This window comes from Gobio gobio, assembly GCF_949357685.1.
Source record: "Gobio gobio genome assembly, chromosome: 17".
In the NCBI taxonomy this organism is placed as follows: Eukaryota; Metazoa; Chordata; class Actinopteri; order Cypriniformes; family Gobionidae; genus Gobio; species Gobio gobio.
The window spans coordinates 45,345,119-45,365,550 of NC_137110.1; the positions used below are offsets into that span (position 1 = coordinate 45,345,119).

At 44.3% G+C, this 20,432-nt stretch overlaps 1 protein-coding gene across 2 annotated transcripts in view; it reads right to left on the minus strand.

The window, feature by feature from the left end:
- kdm4aa (lysine (K)-specific demethylase 4A-a) overlaps window positions 1-20,432 on the minus strand; it is a 33,777-nt gene that overhangs the window by 10,509 nt on the left and 2,836 nt on the right. Inside the window, exons 4-14 of one of the 2 annotated variants that reach the window (XM_079841264.1) lie at window positions 19,872-19,986; window positions 19,561-19,754; window positions 17,238-17,287; window positions 17,053-17,156; window positions 16,831-16,968; window positions 16,345-16,745; window positions 13,339-13,505; window positions 11,479-13,259; window positions 9,543-9,633; window positions 905-1,086; window positions 590-785 (exon numbers count right to left, since the gene is read on the minus strand). In XM_079841264.1, the coding sequence (XP_079697390.1) occupies window positions 590-785; window positions 905-1,086; window positions 9,543-9,633; window positions 11,479-13,259; window positions 13,339-13,505; window positions 16,345-16,745; window positions 16,831-16,968; window positions 17,053-17,156; window positions 17,238-17,287; window positions 19,561-19,754; window positions 19,872-19,986 (3,419 nt within the window). Of the gene's footprint in view, window positions 1-589; window positions 786-904; window positions 1,087-9,542; window positions 9,634-11,478; window positions 13,260-13,338; window positions 13,509-16,344; window positions 16,746-16,830; window positions 16,969-17,052; window positions 17,157-17,237; window positions 17,288-19,560; window positions 19,755-19,871; window positions 19,987-20,432 lie in introns of both variants that reach the window. The other variant, XM_079841263.1, reaches the window with a different exon arrangement.

A 20,432-nucleotide genomic window follows, 5' to 3' on the forward strand; every position in this document is an offset into this window, starting at 1 on the left:
TCAACCTTGTCTCCCACCCACCAATCATCATCAGTTATATGTACCACCCAACCCAACCCCCAACACGCATGGCTAGCGCGCGCACACACACACACACACACACACACACACACACACGCGCGCGCGTTGCAGGTCCGACTGACAGAGAGCCTGTTCGGATGAAAACCGCTTCAATGAGCTAAATTATAGTAACGCCGCATTTTTTTCCTCAGTAACGCTAACGGCGTTGTAACGGAAGAAACAGTAATTCGTTTGATTACTCGTTACTGAAAAAAGTAATTCCGTTAGTAACGCCGTTTATCTATAACGCCGTTATTCCCAACACTGAATATGATACATTTTGCTCAAGAAACATGTATTATTATCAGTGTTGATTCTTGAATAAATTGAAAATTCAAAAGAACAGCATTTATTTGAGATAGAAATCTTTTGTAGCATTATTAATGTCTTTACTTTCAATTTATGCATTCTTGTTGAATTAAAGTATTACATTCGTTAAAAAACTAAACTAACAAAAAAATTTACTGACTCAAAATTTCTGGATGGTAATGTCTGAAACTATCCAGTATTGTGACAGGTCAGTACTCACTGGTGTGCACACGGACACTGCACAGGGAGCAGCTGATGAGCAGGCTGGTACCGTCCTCCTCCAGGTGAGGTGTGGATGGCTGGATGTCTGCGCTGTCCTCTGTGGTGGTGGTGAAACATCTCTCTGGAATCAGAGGCTTGGTCCTTATCTGACCCCTGGGCAGCACCACAGCTGGCTCGCTCTCGCCTCCTTCAGACTGAACACAAACACATAAACAAGATGTTGTACAGGAAAGCACAGGGAGTGTCAGACATTGGTTATACTCCAGTGGCAGGAAAGAAATAAACGCAGATGTCTGAAACAGGGCGGACGTACCCGTTGATGTGCCTGGAAGAGCATGCACACAGCACAGTACGGAGGCAGCAGACCCATCTCTCTGTTGTATTCTCTCTCTTTTTCTGGATTATAGGGTCTGTTCTGCCACAGCTGGGTCAAAGGTCGTGCCCAGGCCTCCCCGTCCAGCCCGTCCTCCTCTGATGCTGCCTGATCCTGCAGCTCTGCACATGCCACACAAATCACATCATTCTTCATTCAACGGATGCTTTTATGCAATTATAGACACATGCTATTGCAGGGACATCCACTTTACATTTTCACGCCTCTAAACATGACGCAGAACAAAACGAACTGTGATTGGTTGCGTCACATGTCAGTCAAATGTCCTCTTGGGCGGTCCTCGACCAATGAAAGCTGCGAGTCCAGACCTTCTGCCGTCAGTCTGAAGGTCTGGCTGCGCGAGACTAAGTGTGCAGTGACAACTGTACGTAAAGCATTCATATGGTGACTGTATGGTGTTTGTAATAATTACTTTAATGAGCATATTGTTTTTTCATAAAATTAATATATGATATTAGCTAACTGCATGATATGTATTAGAATTATACATTTCTGAAAAATGGACACTGGACACAGTCACCTCTGATAACAGATAACAGTGAATTGACTTCCTGAAGACTCCAACACTGTGACTCTGGAACATTTCAACATTGCTCTGTTAAACTCATGTTACGGGTTTAAAGCAGGACTGTCCGTTTGCACAATGTGCACATGTTTGTCATTCTGTTTGCTGGTGCATGTGTGCAGAAATTAATAAACCAATCGGGTGAACCAGCGATTTATAAAGAGAGCAATGACTTGCTCATTAAGACATTTACCGCCACCTACAGGCAGTTTTAGTTTCTAATTTAGGGCGTTTTCACACCAGAAAGTCCGCACCAAGGTCCGAATTGAAGTTGAATGAATGAATGTTGTGATACATTTTATAGATTCGGTTAGTTTTGGTTTGGTTTCACATTGCAGTTATGCGAGCGGACTAAAGAACTTTACATGACGCACTTGGGTCCACTCGTCATCATCTATGTGGGCTGCATCTGGACATTGATTGGTTTGTAAACGGACGTGCGTCTGACGTCAGCGTCTTTGACAAGAATGAATGAACGGACGCATATCGTTGCCACTATTGAACAGTGCGCATTGCTTGACTATTTTTTATTCGTTACGTTTAAAAGTGGACATTTCAAGCTTTATATACACATATTTCTCATGTTTGTGAGGCAAGCAGCCTGCTGAGTTTCGGTTTATTTGAGACCCGCTCCAGTTCATGTGTAAAACATGTGATCGCTCCCGCGATTATTGTCTGCTATAGACTATTTGCTTCTTATTTATTAAATCCAGGCAATTATCTGATTAAACGTTGATTACAATTAAGATACAATTTATACAAAATGAAATTCCCATTAAAGAAATGCTTTCTAAGCAAAATCATACAAAATTTCGATCAAAATTATTTCTGACTTTCTGTCTTCTGACATAGTGCGCATCTTTTCACTTTTCATAATCAATGTAGCCTAGATTGAATTTAAAAATAACATTATAATATTTAAACATAAACAGGAACTTCCTGTAAATGGTCTGAAAGTCCAAACCATACAGAAAATGCTTTCACACTAGAAACGAACCGAACCTTTGTTCAGTTTGATCCGGACTGAGACTACCTCTTTTCGTTGGACCAAATTTCGTCTGTTTGGTCCGGACCGTGGTACGGGGGAGGTTTCACACCTGCAATTTTGATTCGGACCAAACTGAAAAGTCCGAAAATCCGAACCAAACAAGGTAGGAGTGAAAATGCCCTTAGAGTATAATTTCATTTTATAATTGGGCCATAGCTCATCCTAAAATAAAAAGTCTGTCATCATTTACTCAACCTCATGTTGTTTAAAACCGGAATGACTTTCTTTCTTTTGTGGAACATAAAGGATACTTTGAAGAATGTTGGTAACCAAACTGTTTTTGTCTGTAAATATATCTAAATACCAATTCAAATGCAGCTTCTGAAAAAAAGGCCACCATTGTAGCCTAAAAGTTTGTGTAATAAATTCTGTTAAATCAAATCAAATATTTTTCAAAAGCTACTTTTTGTCATGTCTATTTGATGCTTTCCTCGTTTAACACTATTATGACTTTAAATGATCTTTCGGGGTAATTTTGATGTCAGATTACTTTCAATTCATTTGATTAATTAATCTGCACATCATGTAATTAATTAGATAAAACATTTTAATCACTTGACAGCCCTAGTTTTAACGTACTAAAATCTTATATTTGCTCTAGTATATATATATATATATATATAATATATTTTTAATACTATAATTATATTATAAAATAATTAATTATGATGGACAGTTATGATAGAAAGAGTTCCCTTTCGTTCAGTCACTACGACGTACGTTAGTGACTAACGAATGGGGGTTTCGCTTAGAAGCCAATCATCTTCGAGTATTCAACAGCGCCCAATGGCAGTGCCAATGCCATGGGCATGCGGAATTTGCATGCGTAACTCCGCCCCACCTCGTGGGTATATAAGGAAGTACGCTGGCAACATCGCATTATGTTTCTGCTTTGGAGCCAAGAGGATCTCTTCACTCCTACAAGCCTGAATTCTGAAGTCTTCTCTTCAGTCTTCGAGACCAGCGGTTCTCCAGGGTGTTGGTGTTACGGCGCGTTCCAGCGATCTCATGCTGCCTGCCTGCTGATCTGTGCAGTGATCTGCAACAGCTGTGTGTGTGTTTCCCTGGGCGCTTCGGCACTCTGCAGAGCTTTCCTCTCACAAAAAGAGCTTGCGCGTGGCACGTCTTTTTCAAGACGGTTCGCCCGTGCACTTCCGGGTGCGATCGATCTCCGTTGCTGTCTATGGGCACATTCACTGCTCGATGTGTTTGGGCTTCAGCACGTTCGGGCAGTGTTTGTGGATGCGTCATGTTCCCACTGCGGGAACGTGACCATCGCGATGTTGCGGTCGAGACTCAGTGATCTCCGTGAGGAGAGAGAGTCCCCTCTGCCACACCCCAATCTACCGTCTCCGAGTGAGGTGGTACTTTGGCTGGTGGCCAGGGTGACCTGAGTGCGGTGCCGTGGTATTAAGAACCCCGACGATCATTCCTCGGGCCACGCCCCCTCTCGCACATTGCTTAAACCCGCGAGTGTTGGACTGAAACAGCTGCCCGTCTCTGACGCCTCGTTCGTTTCGTCCACGCTCCAGATAGCAGTGAGATGTCGATCGCCGCATCCCAAGGTGGGCTGGAGTCCTTTGGGGATGACAATTAGGACTTGTGCTCCGCCTCCGGGTGTGTCAGCGCTGCCTGATCCGACCTAAGGTTGACAGCCATGTTATCTCGGGCAGCCGCGAGTCTCGCGCTGGTGTGGAACTCCGCCCAGTCGCGAGTGCTCGTGGTTGCGCGATTGGTTTTTGGGGACGGCACCCGACAGCTGTTGGGCCCCGCCCCCAATGCCTTTCGCTCCCGAGGTGCATGAGGAGATCACGCGGTCCTGGAAGTCCCTGTGCTTCCCGCGATCGTTTGGTGGCCTCCTCCGCCTTCTCTGCCCTTGATGGGGCTGCGGCCTAGGGTACACTGGGGCCCCCTCACCCCCACTGTTGAACTCTGTTGCGCACTACGGTGTCCACAGAGGGCTTGACGTGGCGTGGTGTGGCTGTCCTAAGCACCCTCCCAAAGCCTGTGGGCTCGTCTACTTCGGTGGCGTGGTCCTGCAGAGCTACGGGCAGGCCGCCGCCCCGTTGCACATGCACAAGGGTGGAGCCGACCCAGGGCTCTTCATTGAGCTGCGTGCCGCGACTGATCCCGCCCCCGGGCGGTGAAGGTGGCCACACGCTCCCTGGGTCGGGAGATGTCCACAGCTGTGGTCCGGGAGAACACCTGGCCTTACCTGCTGATTTGGAGGACGTTGAGTGGGCCCGCCCCCTCAACTCACCCATATCCCAGGCTGGCCTCTTCGGCGGCGCGGCTGGGAACTGCGCCCAACAGTTCTCGGCCGCCCCAGAGCAGACTGAGGCTGTAACACGTACTGCCCCGGAGGCCAGCTGCTGCACCAGCCGCCGGCTCAGTCGCCTCAGTCCGCTCGCCGCCGAGGGCGCCCTCCCTCTTCCCGCCCGGCCCCAGCAGCAGCCTTCACCTGGGCCGCGCCGTGGAGGTGGTTGAGGATGTCGCCCAGTCCGCTCCCCAGACTGGTTAAACGCCACGCTGGAGGTGGACAACTCAGAGATGGGTTCCAGTTCTTCCCAGGGGATGGTAGCAGGGCCTCTCCTTCCCCCGGTGGAGGGCCGGGGGAAAATCCTTCCGCTGCTGGCCCCCGGGCTAGCAGCGCTTGGGAAGAACTCATGTTCCTGTCTCTGAGGACCCGGAGACCGGTGATGACAGTGCGCGCCACCCACGGGTCCCGCCACTCGCATCCCTCTCTGTCGCCAGCCTCCTGGCAGAGCAGACCCCAGTGGAACGCGCGTCCTTCCCTGGTCTCCTCTGTCAGGACGCAGCCGTTAACCGCACCCCCACACCGGGACGCCCAACAGCCTCCCTTGTCCGGGTCGGTAACGCTGCATCGCTGCCCCACTCCGGGTACACCTGTAGTCCGATTGACCCCGCTGGTGCAGTTCCTGGGAGCCTGGCTTCAGATTCCAGGGCTGTCCCGCTGGGTCGCGAAAGACAGTCAGGTGCGGCTACGCGATTCAGTTCGCGCAGGTTCCTCCCTGCTTCCGGGGAGTCCGTTCCACTATGATCGGGGCTAATGCCCCCGTCATGCGAGCGGAGGTTGCCACCCTACTGGCGAAGGGTGCGATCGAACCTGTCCCTCCAGCCGAGGTGAATTCCGGGTTTTACAGCCCGTACTTCATTGTACCCAAAGAGACCGGTGGGCTTGACCGATCCTGGACCTGCGCGTCTTGAACCGTTACCTCCACCGGTTTCCGTTCAAGATGTTGACAGCGAAACGCCTTTTCGAATGCGTTCGTCCAGACGATTGGTTGCAGCGATCGACCTGAAGGACGCCTACTTCCATGTCTCCTTTCTACCTCGACACAGACCGTTCCTACGGTTTGCTTTCGAGGGGCGGGCATATCAGTACGCAGTTCTACCATTCGGGCTATCTCTGTCCCCTCGCGTCTTTACGAAGATTGCCGAGGCAGCCCTTGCGCCCCTTCGGCAGCACGGGGTTCGCATCCTGAATTACCTCGACGACTGGCTCATACTGGGTCACTCTCGAGAGCAGGTTTGCGGACACAGAGATTTGGTGCTCCATCACCTAGCCCGTCTGGGCCTTCGGGTCAACTGGGAGAAGAGCAAACTTTGCCCGCGCAGAGGATCTCTTTTCTCGGTATGGATCGACTCGGTCGCCATCTGCGCGCAGCTTTCGAGCGAGCGCGCGCAGTCTCTGCTGACTTCCCTTCGACAGGTCGAGGGCAAGAGTGCGGTTCCACTGAAACTGTTTCAGAGGCTCCTGGGGCATATGGCATCTGCAGCCGCGGTAACGCCGCTCGGATTGCTTCATATGAGACCGCTTCAGCACGGGCTACGCGATCGAGTCCCGAGATGGGCATGGCGGTCTGGCACGCTCCGGGTACAAGTGACTCGGGCCTGCTTACAGACTCTCTCCCCGTGGTCGAACCTCAGTTTTCTACGGACCGGGGTGTCCTTAGAACGAGTTTCCAGGCATCTTGTTGTATCAACAGATGCATCATCCACGGGCTGGGGTGCCATGTGCAATGGACAAGCAGCCACGGGCTCCTGGATAGGACCCCAGCGCCTTCTGCATGTCAATTGCCTCGAGTTGCTGGCAGTACGGTTCGCCCTGCACCGCTTCCGAGCGTTGCTGAAGGGTCAACATGTACTAGTCAGGACAGACGACACGGCCGGGCGGTCTACGCTCCCGCCGTATGTCTCAACTCGCCCGCCATCTCGTTTTTTGGAGTCAGAAGCATCTGAGGTCCCTTCATGCTGTCCACATCCCGGGAGTCCTGAACCGTGCAGCCTACGAGCTCACGGCTTCAGCCACTTCCTGGAGAATGGAGACTCCATCCCCAGACGGTCCAGCTGATTTGGGAACGGTTCGGCGACGCACAGGTAGTCCTGTTGCCTCCCAGGACTCTTCCCATTGCTCCCTGTATTATTCCCTGACCTATGGTCGGCACGGATGCACTGGCGCACAGCTGGTCGTCGGGGCTACGCAATTATGCGTTTCCCCCAGTGAGCCTTCTCGCACAGGTACTGTGCAAGATCAGGGAGGACAAGGAGCAGGTCATGTTGGTCGCCCCGTTGGCACGGCCGGACCTGGTTCTCAGAACTGCTACTCCTTGCGACAGCCCCTCCCTGGCCTATTCCTCTGAGACTCCTCACTCAGAGACGGGGCACCTTTTGGCACCCACGTCCAGCGTTCTGGAAGCTCCACGTGTGGCTTCTGGACGGGACGCGGCTGGTTTGAGTAGCCCTCCACCTGCGGTGGTCGCTACCATCACTTCCGCTAGGGCAGAGTCTACACGACACCTCTATGCGTTGAAGTGGGACCTCTTCGTCACATGGTGCTCTTCCCGCCAGGAAGACCCCTGGAAATGCCCGATCGGGTCTGTGCTTCGTTTCTCCAGGAGGGGGTGGGACGAAGGCTGTCTCCTTCCACCCTTAAGTGTACGTGGCCGCAATATCTGCCTACCACGATCTCCTGGGAGACAAAAAGGTAAGTAGCAGCACGACCTGATCATCAGGTTCCTGAGGGGGGCGAGGAGACTGAATCCTCCTCGCTCTCCTCTCGTTCCCTCTTGGGACCTCTCAGTAGTCTTAAGTGCTCTGCAGAGGCCTCCCTTTGAGCCTTTGCGGTCGGCCGAGATTAAGTTCTTGTCTATGAAGACGGCTCTGCTGACCGCATTGGCCTCGCTTAAGAGGGTTGGGGACCTGCTAGCATTTTCGGTTGACGAAGCGTGCCTTGAGTTCGGGCCGGCTAACTCTCACGTGATCCTGAGACCCCGGCCCGGATATGTGCCCAAGGTTCCTACCACTCCGTTCCGAGATCAGGTGGTGAACCTGCAAGCGCTGCCTTTGGAGGAGGCAGACCCAGCCTTGGCATTGCTCTGTCCAGTACGCGCTCTCCGCGCCTATGTAGACAGTACGCGATGTTTCAGGACCTCAGACCAGCTCTTTGTCTGTTATGGTGGAGAGCGGAAGGGAAGTGCTCTCTCAAAGCAGAGGTTGTCTCACTGGATAGTGGACACCATTGTTTTGGCTTACCAGCAGCAAGGTCGACCATGTCCCCTTGGTGTGAGGGCACACTCCACCCGGAGTGTGGCCTCCTCTTGGGCTCTAGCGCATGGCGCCTCGCTAACAGACATCTGCAGAGCTGCAGGCTGGGCGACACCCAACACATTCGCCAGATTCTACAATCTCCGAGTGGAGCCCTTTCGAGCCCAGACCCTCATGTCCGGCCAGGTGCTCCGTGTGCATGGTTCCCCTCCGGCGACCCCCACACGAGTATTTCCACCGTAAGCCTCCTCAGCGAGCAGGTGTCTTTCCCTTGGCAAGCCCCTGCCGCCCCTAGGGTTAAAAATCCACCTTCGGCTGGTACCCTAGAGATCTTCCATATGCAGCCCTTAGCGGGTCATATGTGTATTCTCTAAGTCCTCCCCACGGGTAGGCATCTTGGCATTCCCTCACTGGGATATGCTTCCCAGTGTACCTTGGTAATCCTGTGATAAGTGGGAGTCCTTCGTCCGTACTAGTCTTACGACAGGGTACTCACACTTACGCAGGGCACTGGATGACAGCTGAGTGGCGTTGTTGTATAGGATCCCCCATTCGTTAGTCACTAACGTACGTCGTAGTGACTGAACGAAAGGGAACGTCTCGGTTACGTATGTAACCCTCGTTCCCTGAGGAGGGAACGGAGATGTACGTTTCCTTGCCACGTCAGCTGTGCTGCCTGGAACGCGGAGTTCAGTCTTGGCTCCTGCAGCAGTAACATAATGCGATGTTGCCAGCGTACTTCCTTATATACCCACGAGGTGGGGCGGAGTTACGCATGCAAATTCCGCATGCCCATGGCATTGGCACTGCCATTGGGCGCTGTTGAATACTCGAAGATGATTGGCTTCTAAGCGAAACCCCCGTTCGTTAGTCACTAACGTACGTCTCCGTTCCCTCCTCAGGGAACGAGGGTTACATACGTAACCGAGACGTTTTTTATGGGAGAATACTTTACCGGAAGCTCGTGTAACTGATATTTTAGTGGAAATACATAGGCAGTTGATTGACTGGTTGAAAAGTGGCTCATTAGGATTATTAATATACTATAGTATAATTATAATATAGTATTTATTAATAATTTAAATAAGCTTTTTTATATTTTCAGTATTCATTTTTATTTTAAATTTACCACTTTTATTGTGTGGTTTTGCCATTTTATTAGATTCAACTCTATTCAACTTTAAAATAATTTATTGTAGTTTTTATTTGATTTGATTAATTTAAGAACTTTTATTTCAGTTAGCTGCCAAGGCAATATTTCTATTAAGTTTTTTTTCTTAAGGTTATTCATTCAGCTTTATTTCGATTTCCGAAAAATTTATTTTACTAGATTTTCTTTTAGTTAACAAAAACAACCCTGTCACATGCACACTGACCTTCATCACTGATGCTGTCCTTCATCAGAGGATGGTGTCTGGGGAGTCTGGGAAGCCTGTGCTGAGCTTCCACTGGACGTTCATCTTCTTTCTGCAGGACGACACAAACTCACACTCATTATACACAGAAGAGCTCGCAAACCCCCTAGTGATTCACTACAGGGGTTTTGTGATTTTGTGTCAGCTTGGCATCAAATGAAATGTGGGAAAAAACTACAACGTTTAAAATTAATAATAATTCAGAACATAGTTTGTTTTTGGATACAATAATTACAATATAAGAACATAAACCTGCATCATCTTCACAGACAAATGCATTTAAATTAAATTATTATTCTTTTCAGTACAAACTATCCTTTCTATGTACATTTTATTATAAAGCTTATTATTTTATTATATTGCCTGGAGCCGTTAACACCACACTACTACTAATGATGAAATCTATGGAACTCCAAAACTGCCAATATTAAAAATAAATAAATACATAAATAAATATACAAATAAATGTAAAAAAGCTAAAATAAATAAATAAATACACATAGAAAAGAAAAAATATTTATACATTTATTTCCATATTTATTTATTTATACATTTATTGATTTCTATTTTTTTTTATTTCCACATTTATTCATTTATTTTTACATTTATTTATTTAATAATGAGGAGGGCGTGGTTTACCTCAGACATAGCAATCGAGCTCAGAGTAGGTGAGGGCGCAGCGTTGAGGCCACAGTGACACCTTGTGGTCAAAATACAATAAGTATAGCCTACTGACGTTGATACTGTCTGTGACTTGGATAGGTATATGGACAAAATCTTAAATATTACTGTGTGACATGGATAGGCTACTCTTTATTTCAGTGACGTCGACGTAATGCATTTGAAACGAGACCACAAATTCACTTCACATTAATTTTTCCTATTTGTACATGCACAACATGTGACAAACGCTTAAAATACAACGGATATTTCAAAGATCCAAAATAGAACGAGGCGTCGGTTCCAGTAGAACATTATGTTGCGTCGCATCACTTCACGAGTGGACAGTCACAGCATCACTGAATATAATGGGGTTTTCCTTTATTTCGACTTAAGAGTCTAATAAAAGTTAAACAGAAAAAAAAAAAGGTAGCTTATGTAGGCACTTGTTTCAGAATAGTAATTTGAATGTTAATAATGATTGATAGTCTAATGTTAATTTGACGATGTTAATTTAATATACACACATACACACTAATTATATGTAATATATTTGAGGAAATATGATGAGGTAATAGAGTTCTTTGAATATCTCTGCAGCTCTTCTGTTAAGTCATGCTTTCAGAGTTCAGTGTTGTCAATCCCGTTAAATGGCTGATAAAATGAAAATGAAAATATAAAATAACATTTTGAATGACATCTGTTTCAGAATAAATAAAGCAGTATTTTATTTAGTTGTAACTTGTAACCAGTAACTTTGGAAACAGAATGAAAAAATTAGCGTTTGACCAATTCAGTCTATGGTTTGTAGTCGCGCTCTCAAACTATTCTAACTCAAACTTTTTTTTTTTTTTTTTTTTAATAAAGACTGAAAGAGTTGTCTGAAGATTAATGGTGGTGACGTTGAAGTCATGTGACCGTTGTGTAGTTTGTTTATAATCTAACTATCTATCTTTTTACTGCTGTTGATTGTATTTAGGATTAAAACTTCATAACAGTTGTGTTCATTTGTGAAGGTTATCATGATGAACAGAACATGTAAGAAACAAACTTTTGCTGTTCACAGAGCTTATTTCCTGCAAAAATCCAAAAGATAATGGCTATTTTTTTTTTGCTAAGGGAACCAGGGTGATGCTAACTTCTGGGTTGGACTACAAAATGATGTCATCAGCGCAGCAGTCAATCCCTTTAATGAATCAGCTGCTTAAACAACAGAGACAGACGGCATGGTACGCACCTTACTGTCCTCTTGAGAATCGCTATCAGAGTCGCTGTCTCTGTACTTCTCAAGCCGACTGCGTGGCTCGGGATCGCTGTAATCTCCTTTAGCGTAGCTGTGAACGTGCAGCACCTCCGCAGGGCTCAGCGTTCTCTGGAAGATATGCTGGACTGCGGGCAGGCACACCGGACTACCGCCCGCTGACCCGGAGCTACACCGCAATCCTGCAAGTTTAGGATTGATGGCACTGTTGCTGGGTTCTGATTTGACATCACAGGTGAGGGCGGAGTTAATACCAGGTTCAAATGGACTAGGGCTGATGGTGTTTATAGGGCTGTTGCTGGGTTCTGATTGGACATCACAGGAGGGGGTGGAGTTAATGCCAGGCTCATGTTTAGGGCTGTTGCTGGGTTCTGATTGGACATCACAGGAGGGGGTGGAGTTAATGCCAGGCTCATGTTTAGGGCTGTCGCTGGGTTCTGATTTGACATCACAGGTGGGGTTAATGCCAGGCTCAAATGGACTAGGGCTGATGGTGTTTATAGGGCTGTTGCTGGGTTCTGATTGGACATCGCAGGTGGGGGCGGAGTTAATGCCAGGCTCAAATGGACTAGGGCTGATGGTGTTTATAGGGCTGTTGCTGGGTTCTGATTGGACATCACAGGTGGGGGCGGAGTTAATGCCAGGTTGACTTGGACTAGGGCTGATGGTGTTTATAGTGATGTTGCTGGGTTCTGATTGGGCATCACTGGTGAGGGTGGAGTTAATGCCAGGTTGACTTGGACTAGGGCTGATGGTGTTTATAGTGATGTTGCTGGGTTCTGATTGGGCATCACTGGTGAGGGTGGAGTTAATGCCAGGTTGACTTGGACTAGGGCTGATGGTGTTTATAGTGCTGTTGCTGGGTTCTGATTGGACATCACAGGTGGGGGCGGAATTATTGCCAGGCTCACATGGACTAGGGCTGATGATGTTTATAGAGCTGTTGCTGGGTTCTGATTGGGCATCAAAGGTGGGGGCGGAGTTAATGGCAGGTTCACTTGGACTAGGGCTGATGATGTGTGTGGAGCTGTTGCTGGGTTCTGATTGGACATCACAGGTGGGGGCGGAGTTAATGCCAGGTTCCCTTGGACTAGGGCTGATGATGTTTGTAGAGCTGTTGCTGGGTTCTGATTGGACATCACAGGTGGGGGCGGAGTTAATGCCAGGTTCCCTTGGACTAGGGCTGATGATGTTTGTAGAGCTGTTGCTGGGTTCTGATTGGACAGCAAAGATGGGGGCGGAGTTAATGCCAGGTTCACTAGGGCTGATGGTGTTTATAATGCTCTCACTGGGTTCTGATTGGACATCACAAGTGGGGGCGGAGTTAATGCTGTGTTTAGAGGAGATACTGCTGGTTACAGACACAAGGGGTGTGACGTCAGCGGCAGAGATATCACTGGAACAGGAATGGGGCGTGACATCACTTGGCTGAGCATCAGTGATGCTAAAAGTTGTCAGGTTTGGAGTTATGTCATCAGGCTTGCTTTGGACATCACAGCTTTGAGTGACATGTCCAGACTGAGAGGCATCACTGCTCGGAGCCACATCATCACTGATGCTGTTTGTGGATTGCGAGGATGAGGTGACATCGCTGGGTTCAGAGGGAGTGACGTCATCTCTTTGCTGCATTGTGATGTCACTGGTGGAGGTGGGGTTTGACGGTGAGAGCTCCGCCTCTGTGGAAGGAGGGTCTTGATTCTCTTGCTGCTGTGGAGGGGGCGTGTCTGTCTCCATGGTCTCCTCAGCTTTAACATCACCTGCAGAAACGCACATTGCTTGGTTTAGTATTTTTACTATAGCATCGGCAGGTATCATTTGCTGTATATGAGGCTCTACCTGGGTCAGCGGAGACTGATTGTTCTTTCTCGTCGCCTGTCTCAGTTTGACTGAGTTTGGCTTTCTTTTTCTCAACTTCCTCCTCTACCTTCACTTGATTGTCGTCTTTTGCTTCATTGCCAGTGCTGGGTCTGAGCCGCTTCTGGCCCACGTTCTGCTTTGGACTGCTGCTGTATGAAGAGAAGGGAGATCAGAGATCAATTTACACGCATTAGTAGTGCACGTTCACAGCTAGGCTAAAGGAGATTACAGCGATCCCGAGCCACGCAGTCGGCTTGAGAAGTACAGAGACAGCGACTCTGATAGCGATTCTCAAGAGGACAGTGTTATTTGAGTATAATTTATATACATAACATCAAGTATTTTAATGTTCCTTGAGGTTCACTTATCATTTTAATAAAGATTTTTGCACAAAAAAAAAAAATTTCTAGGTTATTTCTGAATCTCTCTCTCCTCTCTCTCTCTCGCTCTCTCTCGCTCTCTCTCGCTCTCTCTCGCTCTCTCTCGCTCTCTCTCGCTCTCTCTCGCTCTCTCTCGCTCTCTCTCGCTCTCTCTCAAAAAAAAAATTCTAATACATTACACTGTGCCTTGTTAACACTGTGACTCTGTGATCCTCCTGAAGTCTGTACAGAGACGCAAGCGAGCTGTTTAAACTGGACGTCAAAGCGAACGTTCTTTCACTCTTCCATTTGTCCAGTCAACAGACTCAAGCATGTGGAGTATGTCAGAAAGCGAACGCATGTCTGTATACTGTATCCAGTGTAGACAGTAGGGATGCAACAATACAGTTAGTCCACGGTTCAATACATACCTCGGTTTTTACCCACGGTTTTCAGTTCGGTTCGGTTCTGATGGCTTGTCACAAACATTTTTTGTTTTTCTATTCTTAGGCGACAGGAACCGCAAGAGGTTAAAGAGAAAAAAGATTTTTTTTTTATTGCAATACTCTTTCTTTATTTTACTTAAAAGAATTGAAAAACCTTACTTAAACTTAAAACTTTACTTAAAAAAAACCCTTGTACACATTCCTAGTGTATTGGATAATCTAAAATAAATATATATAAAGATTTACACTGGCAGCTTAGAGCTGTACAGCAGCATTTAACTATGAAATTGAATGAATGAATGTAAAAATAAAACACTACATAGACTTCACTATAAAATATACATTGATTCTTAGCTACTGTATTAGTTTTTCAGTCAAAAGCAGTGAGTGATTTTCTCTTTGTCTTTTGTTGTTGTATTAACATTAAAGGGATATTTCACTCAAAACTGAAAATTATGTCATCGAGAAATGAATACAGGTTTGAAACAATATTAGAGTGAGTAAACAATGACATAATTTTATAGGTGAACTGTCCCTTTAAGGACCGCGTGTTCACTGGCTGCGCTGCTGTCAGTTTAAGACCTCTACACATCTAATATATGGACACGATTGCGATTTTACTTTCACTTTAGACATAACCGACTGTGTTTATGTTAACCTTGTGTGTATTTGACAGTATTAACGCAGTAAGACTACTTAGTTCAGTATTCACGTGTTTGACAGACTTTTAGTGCGCGCGCTCTGAAAAGCGCATGTTAAAACGTGAATGAAACCGGCAAGGCTTTAAAACGCATGCAAATAATGAACTTTCGTGATTGTGAATAACTATAGTGTTCCGTGAGTGTAACTCCACCACTAACGTGTGATATGAATGTATGTCGTGTTGTTCAGTATTGGGATGGAGGCAAATTATAGAATTTGTAAAAAAATAATTAATTAAATGCGAAACCGAAAAAAACGCAATTCACAAGCGCGTATTGAACCGTGAAGGCCGTACCGAACTGTTCAATATTATATTGAGAATTGTGGCATCCCTAGTAGACAGCATCAGTCATTATAATGGCTTCCATTTGCTTTTGACACCACGCAATGCTCACATCCAGTGTATGAAAATGTCAGCTTGTAAGGATTGAATGCCAGTGGGCGGGGCCTACGGTGCAATGATGTACAACTATTCGTCGCTGTGACAGATCACCCAATATCAAAACGTGCCATTTTTGGAGCTTGATTAAATAAATGCTTTATTTATAATGAGGTTTTAAGCTATTAAACTTTAAGGATGTTATAATGGTACGAAAACCTCTTATATGTCAAAAGATCAAGGAAAATTTGATGTCATGACCCCTTTAATATTTTGATTAAAAACGTTTTTTTTTGTTATGTTTTCATTTTAATTTTTAGGTTGTGATTTGTCATTTTTATTGTTTTAAAAATATATATTTTTCTGTTTAGTTTTTTAAATGTTTAATTTCATTTTTAGTAATTTTAGTACTTTAACTTATTTATTTATGTTAGTTGCCACGGCAACATGTGTAATTTTTGTTCAAATTTTATTGTTTATTTCAACTTAATTTAATTTAACAAAAACAATTTTAATAGTTTTAATTTTAGTTAACAATAACAACACTGCTTCATATTATTTTGTGTTCTTCATATTTTTATTGTGTTTTTGTGTAAACATTATATAAAAACAATAATTTAATGTCATGTTGCATTGTGAATAGTACTTTTTAACACAGCCACTAAAAATTAAACCATAAATCTTGTGACTAAAATGTACGCAAGGTGATGCTTGAGACTTTATTTTGGTGGAAAACTAGAATGAAGACCTTTTGGGTTTCTTTGTCTAGTTGACAATGTTTTTTTTTTAAATAACAAATCTAATCAGTGCGCAACGTTATGAACAGAGAAGGAGCTTTTCTTCAGATTTGAAAAGAAAAGCTCCTTCTCTGTTCATAAAGTTGCGCACTGGTTAGATTTGTTTAGAACCTTGTAATAGCAAATACTGTTTGTATTATGTGAATGAGGACCTGGAGTGCTTCGCAATCATAATGCAGAATTTGCATTAAGCAAATGCACCACAGACTTAAAGCAAACCAAAAGCAGAGTTTGTGAAAACGTACACTTTTGAGAGCACTGAAACGATTCTATCACGAGGCACACACTTTCTCTCTACATACCTGTTGATTTGCTCTGAAGTGCTGCTAGGTTCTTCATCACTAACAGGCTTTTTCTCCTCTACCTCCAGCTCTCCGGTTGTCTCCTTTCCACCATCGATTTCTCTTTTCACGTCCTTCCCAGCAATGTCCTCTTCGCCACAATCCTTGTTAGTTTTCTGCTCCTCTCCAGGCTCTGCTTCTCCTCTCTCCTCCTGCGTATCTGCTTTGCTGCTATCGCTGAGCTCTCCCTTCTCATTCTCTGTCTTTCCATCTGTCAGGAGCTCTGACATCTCTGGTATGGTCTTTGAGTGGTCAATGGGCGTGTTGTCCTTTCCTGCTTTCCAAAGTTTATAACGCTCTGGTTGGAACTTGCGAACAAACACATCCATGGATATCTTCACCATGTCCTTCCGGCAGGAACACTGCGAAAGAGACACACATCAACAAACAAAAACATACCTGCGGTCCCATTCGTTACATCCAAGCACAGAGGTTAAAATAACGTACCAATGTTGCCAGCTTGCCATAATCTATCCAGCGCTGGGTTGCGAAGTTGGTGGATTCTGCACAGTTGAAGCCATGGTTAAACCCAGCGTGATATCCGAATGGGAAGGTCACAATGAACTGACCTGCTTCCTGTGTGACCTAATGAATTAAGCAGAAAGAAGTCAAATCATGATATTAAAATCAAGCATGACATGATAAGATGATAAAAATAAGGTATCTAACCTTCTCAAAGGGTATTCCATACTTCCTCAGAATTGATGGTGAAATTAAAGTCATTTTGTGTCGCAAGAAGGCTTCACAACTTTGGGCGCTTCCAGGAAAAAATCCTGCATGAATGAAAATGAGAAGAAGTTAATGAGCTGCTGAAGAAGAGGAACTAATTATACGTTTTCAAAAGACCACTGTACCTTTAGCAAGACGCTCCAATCTTTTCCCTTGCTCTGGAGGCACAACGTACCTGCGGAAGACCAAGTAATGATGCTTTTGAAATCTCTCAGGGACAGCATATTATTAGGGTCTGTAAGCTTTTATAATGTTTTTGAAAGAAGTCTCTTCTGCTCCCCAAGGCTGCATTTATTTGACCAAACATACATTAAAAATAGTAATTTTGTGAAATATTATTCAGGGCTCGACGCTTTTCCGCTTGTCCGGGACAAGTGGATTTTTTGAAGGGGCAAGTTTATTTGCCCGACCGAAATTTTACTTGCCCGACCGGACAAGTAGTCTGATTAAAACGCCAATAACAAAAAATAAGTAGGAAATCACCAAAAATGCAAGAATGATTCTGCATTCATTTAGTGTAATTGGCGATCTGTAGTGGATAATAATATATAATGTATAATGAACTGATGGTAACACAGTTGAGCTGTTGACGCTCGCGCAGCCTCTCGAGGAGAAATCACAACAAATGAGCGCCGGTCACACAGAGAAACTCAGTTAACATACACAGTTAAAATTACAAATTGTGGAGTTTTCATATTTATAACATAGGATAGCCAACAGTTAAAGGGTTAGTTCACCCAAAAATGAAAATTCTTCCATTAATGACTCACCCCAATGTTGTTCCACACCCGTAAGACTCATCCTCGGAACACAGTTTAAGATATTTTAGATTTAGTCCGAGGGCTTTGTCCTTTGAATGTAAGTCTGTGCACACTTTGCTGTCCACGTCCAGAAAGGTAATGAAAACATCATTAAAGTAGTCCATATGTGACATCATTTGGTTAGTTAGACTCTTTTGAAGCGTCGACAATACATTTTGGTCCAAAAATAACAAAAACTGAGACTTTATTGAGCATTGTCTTCTCTTCCGGTTTTGTTTGAATCCGCGCACACGCGCCACAGTGACGGGACTACTTTGATGATGTTTTCATTACCTTTCTGGACGTGGACAGCAAAGTGTGCTTAGACTTACATTCAAAGGACTGAAAGCCCTCGGACTAAATCTAAAATATCTTAAACTGTGTTCCGAGGATGAACGGAGGTCTTACGGGTGTGGAACAACATTGGGGTGAGTCATTAATGGAAGAAATTTTTGGGTGAACTAACCCTTTAAGCAACATCACAGAACCAAGAGTGCCGTTTTCCTGAATAACATCACGACTGAAAATGACAATTATTTCATTTGACAGTTCCATAAACAATTAATTAACATTAAGTCACTTACATTTTAGATGCAAAATTTACTTTTTTGTTCTATTTCAGCAGCGAAAATAGTTCAAAACAAAGATCACAGCAGAACCATAATGCATCTCACAGCACTGTGTGTATCTGAATGATTCAGCGCTAACTGCTTCAGCACTTTAATGGTTGAATCAAAGACACTATGACCTATTCGTAAAGGACTGCCTCATTCTTGAATGAATCTTCCGTTTGAATGAATCGTTTGAATGAATGACTCATTAAGTCGGTCACCTGCTGCCACCTACTGGTGGTTTAGTTTCATCTTTCCATCATTTCTTATTTGTATATTCAAAAATATTTAAAACAATCTCATAACATTATTTAAAACAGTTGTAATTATTTAAGTGTAAATTATATAATTTGATTGGTAACAGCCCTATAGTGTCTTATTCTAATTTAAGATGAAGCATAGCCTATATTTAATAAGATTATGGAAAAAATGCTCTTTATAAAAGGTAAAAATATCACAAATAGGCAGACTTAAATACGTCAAAGCTGATTGAACACTGGTGAGAATATTGCTTCAGAATAAATGATATTTACAACACAAAAAAAGGGGGGAAAAATTCCGGACAAGCTAATTTTTTACTTTGAAGGACAAGCACGTGAAAAGGCTTAATGTCGAGCCCTGTTATTACGGTTTAAAATAACTATTCTATGTTGAATATTTTGTAAAATGTAATTTATTCCTGTTATTACTCAAGTCTTCAGTGTCACATGATCCTTCAGAAATCATTCTAATATGCTGATAGGATACTCGAGAAACATTTCTGATTATTTTCATGATTCTTTGGTGAATTGAAAGTTCAAAAGAACAGCATTTCTTTGAAATAAATATCTTTTGTAATGTTAAAAATGTCTTTACTGTCACTTTGGATCAATTGAATGGGTCCTTGCTAAATAAAAGTCATAATTTATTTTAAAAAACCTTTTCAAATCGTTGAGTATACGCACAAATGCCTCTTATGAATGCTCTTATAAATGCCTCTACATTCCCAATGATTCCTATCCTTAAATGCAAAAATTAAACACAAGTTGTGACAGTACCAGGACTTGGGTTCTCCAAAGTGAAGGTAGTTAATGCTGTAGAGATCCATGTCCTCTGTGTGCCAGGCGAATGTGCTCTTCCACATCCCGAAATAAAGATATGGAGTGTTTACTCCTTTGATTGTGATTCCACTCTCTCTCTCCACTGTGTCCAAAATAGTGTTGAGATGACCAATATTCCACTCCGTCACGTCCTGAATACAGTCACAAATATATTTGTAATCATTGTATTATGACACGCTGTACAGGGGTTGTAACTGAAATATAGGCCTAGTAGTGAATAATATTTCATTAATGAAAAGATTACTCACTGGATCATAGAGGGTTCCACTGATATCTGCTCCATATAATGGTGGATTGAATGTTAAATTCTTCCAATATTTCCTCTCCAGTTCATCAAAATCAGCATATATGGGATTACAGAACCTGCAGTCGAGTTAGAAAATCGGTGAAACAGTCAACGTAATATGACACTCAACGCATCTCAAAGCATTACTTCTGTCATGTGACGCATCTCAGAGTGAACAAGAATATACAGTGGGCGATAATGTTGGTCAGGATATGTTTTTTTGTCTCAAGATTCGAAAGCTAGGCTATAGCCCTATTCGTACGGAAATTGTTTCTTATGTGGACGGCCGTAAAAATACATTTGCATGCCACCTCAATAAAAGTGTAGGCTACATCTTTAAAATGCATCCAAATTACATTGAAGTGCAACCTTTACGGTGCTCCGCAGTGGTCAAAAAGGATATAAACAGTGAATTTTGAAGTGATCTCTTCTTGAAAACTCTTGAAAGATTGGGGATTCGGACAGCAATTAAATGACCTTGGTGTTTGTCAAAAAACAGTAGGTAATTCAGCCGGGGATTTTT